Source organism: Astatotilapia calliptera, chromosome 5, assembly GCF_964374335.1.
Source record: "Astatotilapia calliptera chromosome 5, fAstCal68.1, whole genome shotgun sequence".
Lineage (NCBI taxonomy): Eukaryota > Metazoa > Chordata > Actinopteri > Cichliformes > Cichlidae > Astatotilapia > Astatotilapia calliptera.
This window is the reverse complement of record NC_137426.1, coordinates 27,688,954-27,697,385: the sequence shown is the minus strand read 5'-3', so window position 1 is coordinate 27,697,385 and position 8,432 is coordinate 27,688,954. Positions and strand designations below refer to the sequence as shown.

Genomic DNA, 8,432 nt, shown 5'->3' with positions numbered 1-8,432 from the left:
GATTTGTCAGAGTAGGATGGTTTCTCAGAACACCGGTGTTATATATCTTACAGCTCCCTCTGTTGTCCTCTTTAAGCATTGCACCTTGCAACTGCAGGCTTTTGCTTCATAGTAAAGCTGCTGCTGTGGATGAAGCACCTTTATACATTTCTACTTGGGCAGAGCTTAGTTATACACAAATTTTACAGTTGACATTATAATCTAAAAAGAATTATATACACATATATAATGGGTTATTTATAGGGACAGATGACTATGAAACAGACGGATGACCAGGATTACTTTTGTCATTGCCGTTACAAACATTTATCATTTGAAGTCGAAGCTTGACGAGCTGAAGTATTATTCTATCACAGTGAGGATCTGCTAATTGGTGTTTAGTTTACATCATAAAGCAAACATTCATGAGTGAATGATAACTGAATTGTGTGTTCCAGTGGCACACTGAGTAACCTAATGCTGACAGCACTAGAAATTCAGTTTTCCAGTAATTTTAGCACAGCTTAAAATTTGCTTATTCATGTGAATGGATCTTATTGTTCTTAGAATCGTGGGATGGAGGCTATTCCATGTGGTGTTTTTGATCAATTTAATATTTCATTTTATACAAACAAGAAGAAAAAACAAAAGAGTATTTGCTTAGCTGACCCTAAACTTTAAATTTAATATATCTTCCCCATATAGCTACTCGCCTGCTACACAGTGAACACTGGAAAAACTAAAATGCTGTGTAAGTTAATGTCTTCCTTTTAAATAACACTGAGACATTACAATACAGAAAGGGTAGGTCTTTAATTCTTACATAAATATATCACAGAGATCTTGCACAAATATTTAATCATTAACAAGCTCATTTCTTTACATCTTAAAGTGCAGCGCAGTACAAACCAAATGAAAGAATGTAGCTGATGCATGATGCATCCTGGGATGTTTAGATTTGGAACAATAAAGTTTCAAACGATAAACCCCACTGAATCACAGAGCCCTGAAAATACCCGCTGCACTGTGACGTCGGTGCCTTGCAGACCTCAGTTTTGCATGATTTAGAGTTCAGGATAATATCTTATACTGGGTCTTGTACAGCCCCTCAGCTTATCATTTGTCTCAAGCAAGCTGCTGTTCTAGCTGCTCTCCGGTCTACTTAGCAGACTAGCGAGAGAGAAGGCCCCGTCCTTTCTGATTTGATGTCCCTCATGATCCAGGTGGTAGAAATATGATTCAGTTGAGTAAAAGTCACTTAAGTTCACTGGGTAGCTGATCCGGCAATGCTGTGTGACATGACATGCTTACTGCTCCATGTCATTATCATTCTGGAGCGTTTTCATTGCTAGGCCCCACAGAGTTACACTAGAGATAAACTGGCCTTCACTGGACCTATAGGGCCTGCTTGTCCCTGTGAGGGAACTGCAGTAATTGTCTGTAGGAGGCAGGTAGGGCCTCCCCGCTGGGCCTCTATCCATTGGCATGTTCCCGTTCTCGACATACGGACCATATGGCGCTTCCTGCAATACGTGGGGTTTGGCCAGCTTCGTACGATCTGTGGCAGATAGGGTTGCAGTTCTTTCCTGGTGGCCGGATGAAAGGAGGTGATGGGGAACCAGGGAGCGCAGCTCTGGAAGCGGGGTAGATCCTGGGCTCAGTTGAATGCTGGGAGGTGAAGTCTCTATATGTGGTGTTGCTTGTGATGGCGAAGGAGCCGGCGCTGAGGATTTCTCTAACTCTGTGTGGGGCATCATAGCAGAGAAATGCTGCTCACTGGCAGCAGCAGGTTTACTGTGGCTGACAGCTTTGGGTAATGACGTGCCGCCATCTGCGCTATGTGTCTGCTCAGAGTTGACAGTGACCTGACTCTCAACTGGAGGCCCCTTGCAGTGCATGTTGCTATGTCTTCTCAACATGGCAGACCGGGTGAAGCTCTTTCCACAGGTATTGCAGATGTAAGGTTTCTCACCAGTGTGTGACCGTATGTGACGCTGTAGGTCTCCTGAGCCAATGAAACACTTCCCTGTATTAATTCATAAGAAATCTCAAATGAATAACACCGTGTGCACATCATGTTTAAACAATGACAACATGGGGAAAAAAATGCTGTCATAGAAAAACAAGCTTTAAGAGCCTTAAAGAATATGCAGGTAAATGCCATTTACACTTTTGGCTTTCCATTGCATTCCAAGACCAGCTGGACTTGTTAGCTAATGTAATAATATTGCAACAACCTTGGTTGTAGTGTCGATTCCGAGTGTGTCAGTACAAATTGTTGTAAAATGTGGCTCTATAAGACTGAAACAATGTCTGTGAAGGAAACAGACAGCTGCTGTTTTGGTGTTGGGTCTACCTTTGTGGCAAAACTGTACATTGTTAATGGTAATTACATCCATCAAGGAACCTACGTTATGTTATGAATTAAAATTATGCTTACTTCCACAAAGGTCTTTAAGGTCAACTGAATGATTTGTTGGTTGAAAATGTATAAAAAGACTTATAACTAGTTTGGTGGGTATAGTCAGCATATAGATGAACAATAACAGTATTAAAAATATCATATCATAGCTGACCTCTGACCTCTCCTTTAAGGTCAAAAGATTAATCTACGTCAAAGGTCAAAGTGATAATAATAAGGCTACTGTATGTAGAGCTACTTAAAACGATGTTTCTTACAGCCATTGTTTGTATTGATGATATTTAGGAAATCATACGGGTAAATGGGGATTCTAAATATCACATTAAAGTTTGCTACCAAATATGGTGTCAAATTAGACCTCTGATCTCACATTCACATATCACATCTGCATTTCTGTCACGTTGACCCTAAAATGTGTTGATTTAACTGCACTAAAAGTACTTAAAGTGACCTTACAAAGTATTCAAAATACAATACTAGCAGTTGAATATTCTTTTTCTTTTTTGTGCATTTTGCTGTTTTTTGTTTTCAAAAATGGGAACTATTTAACCAACCAGTGTCGAGCTCCACCTAACAGTTTGGCTGCTAGGAAGTTTCTAATCCAGATTTTTTATTATTCCAACCTGAGAATAGATTTGATTTTCCATTACTAAAATACTGCTGAAAGTTATGTTAAATAACTGGGCCTGTTGTAGACTCTTAAAAATATTTTTTTAAATAGATTGTGACATTATAACTTACCACAGGTGGCGCAGCTATGAGGTTTTTCCCCAGCATGCCGGGCCTTGTGCTTCAGAAGCTTTCTGTGCGTGTTGAAGGACTTTCCACACTGGTCACAGGTGAACGTCTTGTCTGTCGCGTGAGTCCTTTTGTGCTCCTTTAGATTGCTCAAGTTGTTAAATCCTGAACAATTAACAAGGAACAAGAAATGCATTTCTCAATAAAAGCAGTTCAAGCTACTATTAAACATCAGCAGGAGCTCACTTTAGCAGCAAGACATTACAAATTCTCAGATTGTTGTATTATCAAATGACTGACTGAGATTATTGCTCGTGCTGAGAGATGCCACAAACCTCGGCCACATATGTCACACAGATGTGGCTTCTCTCCTGTGTGCACCACTTTGTGACGTTGGACATCCCCTGATGCAGTAAAGCTGGAAAACACAGATGTATAATAAAGGACAGTAAAGAAATCATCAGTTTTGATATCTCTATATCTCTATATGGTAAGTGGAAAATATCATATCATATATTTATTGGATATTATAGTATATTATGTGCTAGGCAAGAAAATTATATTTTCTTTCACTTTGTTAATTACTCACAGCAGTTCCTCATTAGTGTGTTATTATGCAACTACAATTATTTATGTGTGAAGTTGAACAAGTGATAGAATAATATTAACAAGCCTGGGAAAACTTTGGAAGCACTTTTTGTCTTAGTAAAGGCAAACTCAGTTAAACCAAGAAAATGCTTAAAGTAGAGACAGGGAGATGGCAAAAGAAGACAAATGAAGATCAATCCAAGTCACTTTACCTTTTCCCGCACAGCTCACAGATGTATGGTTTTTCCCCAGAATGACGCCGCAAATGTGTCTGTAAATTTCCAGCCTGTAAGACAGAATCCGTCTGACATCTGAGTTTAATATGAACATCTAAGAATAACTATTACATTAGAAGAGCACAAAAGAAAATACCTGTGAGAAGTTTCTTCCACAAACGTTGCACTGAAAGGGCTTCTCGCCTATAACAGAACAGATCAGTTTATGCCTAAGAGCATTATAATTCATTCCTATAATTCAACCTTAAATGTGTGATTCTAGAGCCGTTAAAATCAGGAAATACCGGTATGCGAGCGCTTGTGCAGCTCCAGGTTGCTCGGGTGTTTGAAGATCTTCCCACACACCTCACAGCAGTACTGCTTGTGTCCCGATTGCTGAGCTGTCTCCGGCACAGGCTTTAGATTTTGCTCCTCTTCATTCACAGGTGGAGGACTGGGAAGCTGTGCATCTGCAGCTGTGTCTGCAACCTCATCTCTGGCTGCAGTGCTATCTTCTACAGGAGCTTCTGGTGCTTGAACCTGGACCACTGTCTCTCCTTGAAGGCTCTCCTTTGAACAGCTAAGGACAGGTTCAATAACTGATTCAGTGCACATCTCCTCCAAAGCCTTCTGAGACCGAAGATAGTTATATTTCTTCAGGTAGACGGCCTTCTTTGGGCGCATTGGCTTGTTCATTGAGGAGTCTGGGTTAGGAGTGTTTAGATTATCTGAGGGTGTGAGAGAAGAGTCAGGGTTCCTGTCCACACTCACTGATATGGAAGACTGATTAGGCTGAACTGTGTTTCCTGAGTTCACGGGGGTGCTGTTGCCTGCCTGGTTTATCACAAGTTGACACTGCTGCTCTTCCACCACTGAAGGGCCCTGGCTTGAATTTGCACTACTGCTCTGTATTGCACTTTGTTTAAAGTACTGCTTACTGTAGAAGTTGCGGAGCTTGTACCCATGAACTAGCTGCTTTTCTACTGGTGCCTGAGAGCTGCTACCCATTTCACAGTGTGAGCTGCTGTTAGGCACAGAAATTGGCATCCTTCTGGTGTGGTCCATGTCACTGCTGAAGCCAGGCCTCTGGGATTCAGAGGGACAGGGCAGGTCAACATCGTTAGGAAGATTGCTTCCAAGCAGGCAGTCATGCTCTGAACCCAACATGCCTGAGAGCGAAAACGAAGGCATTTCCACTGGTGGAGGACAGGGCTTGAGGAAAGCATTGCACATGCTCTGCACATTCGGAACCTGCAAACACTGTGCGATATCTAGGAGTGCTTGCACATTATCTTGGTTAATATCAAGATGGGAGGTATACATGTAGTCCAATATCTGGCCAATGCCACTGACATCCTGGATAACTAGGTTGAACACGTCATTCTTCTGACTGGGGGAATTTTGGAACAAGGACCTGAAAAGATCAGAGTAATACTTAATGCATCTGGAAACCTTGAAGCAACTCGGTATGATTAACGTTTATTACAAACGAGATAATGGCACCTGAAATAGGAGCTGAAGGCGGCCAGGACGTTTTTGTGGGCTTTGAAGCAAACCCCTTTGACCACCAGCATGCAGTCACAGAGCAGACCCTGAATCCTCTGCTCCTGAAGCTGCTGGAGGAGGTAGGAGCTGTGGCTGGACAAACTGTCCATGGTTACTCAGCGGCTCCACCACTCACTCAAGTCTTCATCAAAAAGCGAGCTAAGGTGACACAAGTTTAAAAACAACAACGAGTGATTAACCAGAGATGTCATTTCTCCTGCCAGCGAGCCAGGAAGCGCTAAGAGCAGTTTCGAACATATGGGATTCAACAGCCGCGCAGAATCCAGTGTGTCTCTGCAGCAAGACCACCCATGCAAAAATTGGACACAAACTGCTAAGCTTTACAAAGCTACGCTAGCCACCCATGTTATTAAGCGGCGTAAATCGATTGAGCACAAAATCCCGAATGCATTACATTTGCAACCGAGAACTGCTCCTCGGTACTGTGACTTATATATTATCTTAGCCCATAAAGATGGGGGTCAAACTTACATTAAAGGATCCCAACTTTTATTTGGATGATAGGTCACTTTTCGACAGGCATGATAATACGTCACTTCCTGGTGTAGCTTGCATTTCGAGTTGCTAAACGCTAATAAATACCGCTAACCATTATACAGATATACCGTGTTAAATAATGGAACGGGTAAAGTCACTGTAAGGAGAGGACATGCTAAAAGTAACCACGTGGTTCATACTTGTAAAAAAAGGTTACATGAGGCTCGTTTCCAGCCTGCTCGGAACTTTTCTTTGGTTGCATTTGCACAGGGAAGACTAATAATGTAGCGACCAAACGGTCCTTTTTTTTTTTTTTTTATTAGCAAAATCAACATACAAACAAAATGCACCATATATTATACATTCAGAAAATACAATTTTCAACCTTTTTAAGAAGAAAAAGAAGACATAAAGACGGGGTCATAAAAGTTAACAGAATATTAACTCACTAAATCAAAATCTTCCGAAAAGGAAACAAAAAATGCAGCCTTTTTCTTTTTAACGAAAGTCAAAGATTTAGATAACAGGTTCAGGTCGTTTTTCCAGTGAAGTAAGGTTGGTTTGGTCTTAAAAAATGACATTTATGTATATATTGCTTACACAAGATTAATAGAACATTAACACCACAATTGACTTTCTTTTCCTTCAGAAACATTCCAAACAATATCATATTTAAGGTAAATGGGGTAATTTGAATCCCACTCGATTGAAGCCAGGCATGAAAATCCAACCAAAAGATTTGTATAAAATTGAAAAAAACAAAAACAAATAGATGGTCCTTTTAGTCAGGGTAAATTCATTCACCTGCACATAAAGATCTGTTACGATCAAAAGACAAGGCAGAGCCTATATTCTCATATAGACAAGGCAAGACGCCTTTGGGATAGCATATATGGCTCTGAACAGAAGTTCAAAAACCTTTATCTTTAACAAAGCGACTCTAAATTCTCAACACAGAAGCACAAATTCAAACATAATGGAAGATTACACAGCCACGAGTAATCCGAAAAATGCCACAGCAAACACTGTGTGGCAACTCCTTGAACAGTACAAAAAAAAACATTACAAAAGAACAGTGGGAGAAATTTCAGGCAGGTCACCCAGATCGCACCACTATAGAGTCTATATGCAACATGTTGGACCTGTGTTCGGATTTGGCAGGTGTAGCACTGAGGCCTGCCCAGGAAAAAAAAAATCAGTGGCCTTCCCTGCTAAAACTTGCAGCTGCAAGGAACAAATGCCCCAAAAATATAAGGCCATTAGGAAATTGTCCTGCTTTAACAACTGGAGCCTGATTTCCATACGAAAACACCAAAAAACAAAACTAGGCAAAAAACAAAACCAAAAAGAGGAGGGGGAGCAATTTCAGGCAGATTGCTCAGACAGCGACGCCCTCCCTGCTAAAACTTGTTGCTGCAAGGAAAAAAAATGCTCCAAAAATATAAGGTGATTAAGAAATTGTCTTGCCTTAACAATTGGAGCCTGATTTCCATAGAAATCCACCAAGAAACCAAAAAAGACAATAACACGAGAAATCCAGATACTGTCAGCAGTGATGACACAGCAACCTTTACAGAAATCACAGCAGAAAACATGAAATATGGGGGATCGATCATTGTGAATAAAGAAATGGTTAATCAATTTAATATTGATCAATTGCACCTTAGAACACACATGCATCAACACTACAATGAGCGGGTGGAGGGAGGTTTGGAGTCTTCTCTCACCCCCGTTCTCTGCGGCCTGCTGGAGCGGGGGGCCAGGAGGAGTTGGCCGTCCGACTGCGGTCTGGAGTGTAGGGCCTCCCTGCTGCTGCGGAGCCGGGGCGGTCTGCCTCTCCCCACCGCAGGGAAAAGGGTAACACCACCTGGGTCTGGGTGCAGTTCCCTCCTCCAGGGGCAAGGGTACCTAGACCCGGTTCGTAGAGTACGCTTGGGGAGTGTGATCGTGTGTACAGCGTCTCTTTATGTCTGTCTCCACGTTGGTTGAGTGTGGAGTAAGTGCATATGAGAGCATGAGGGTGGGAATGGATGTTTGTGTCTGTGTGTGCCTGTATGTCTGTGTCTATATGTCAGGTTGGGTATCAGACGGCACCTCTCTGGGGACATCTCAGGCCCTCCAAGGTTTGGAGGCCTATCTCCACCCACCACCACTTCCCCTGCCAGTGGCGGACTCCCTCAGGTGTCGGTGCGTTGGTGGTTCTTTGTGTCTGGGGGTGGGCATCCAGGTACACACCGGCTCACTCCTTGGCGGCCGCTTATCGGGGCCTGGAGCCTGGGGCTCGCTCGGGCCACTTCGGAGGTGGGGTGTCCCCGGCCTCTCGGCCTGGGGCTCGGTCACTCAGGCACAGCTGGCTGCCGGCGGAGCTCACGGGCACGTCACTGCAACTCCCCCTGGCTTCTGCTCCGCGGCTGCTGAGTGAGCCCTCATCTGGGACTCTCCTCAGC

At 42.7% G+C, this 8,432-nt stretch overlaps 1 protein-coding gene across 3 annotated transcripts; it reads right to left on the bottom strand.

The window, feature by feature from the left end:
* Positions 1–777: 777 nt before the first annotated feature.
* zbtb49 (zinc finger and BTB domain containing 49) lies at positions 778–8,432 on the bottom strand. Of its 3 annotated transcripts, XM_026168594.2 has the most exons (8): positions 5,980–8,432; positions 5,446–5,646; positions 4,248–5,356; positions 4,100–4,146; positions 3,940–4,031; positions 3,475–3,557; positions 3,143–3,304; positions 778–2,005 (listed from the first exon to the last, which is right to left on the bottom strand). In XM_026168594.2, exons 2-8 carry the CDS (start codon positions 5,595–5,597, stop codon positions 1,287–1,289), a joined length of 2,364 nt encoding a protein of 787 aa, XP_026024379.1. In that variant the 5' UTR covers positions 5,598–5,646; positions 5,980–8,432; the 3' UTR covers positions 778–1,286. The 3 variants fall into 3 exon arrangements, with proteins under 3 accessions (XP_026024379.1, XP_026024378.1, XP_026024380.1); XM_026168593.2 differs by lacking the exon at positions 5,980–8,432 and having other exon boundaries at positions 5,446–5,958; XM_026168595.2 differs by lacking the exon at positions 5,980–8,432 and having other exon boundaries at positions 3,940–4,013; positions 5,446–5,957.

Bases quoted from the DNA above. Each gene is read 5' to 3' on its own strand.
- zbtb49 (XM_026168594.2), bottom strand. From the start codon at position 5,597: ATGGACAGTTTGTCCAGCCACAGCTCCTACCTCCTCCAGCAGCTTCAG. The intron at 4,032-4,099 runs GTATTTTCTTTT...CTCAGATGTCAG, and splicing joins GTGGAAGAAACTTCTCACAG to ACGGATTCTGTCTTACAGGC. The intron at 3,305-3,474 runs GTTTGTGGCATC...TTAATTGTTCAG, and splicing joins GTGTGACATATGTGGCCGAG to GATTTAACAACTTGAGCAAT.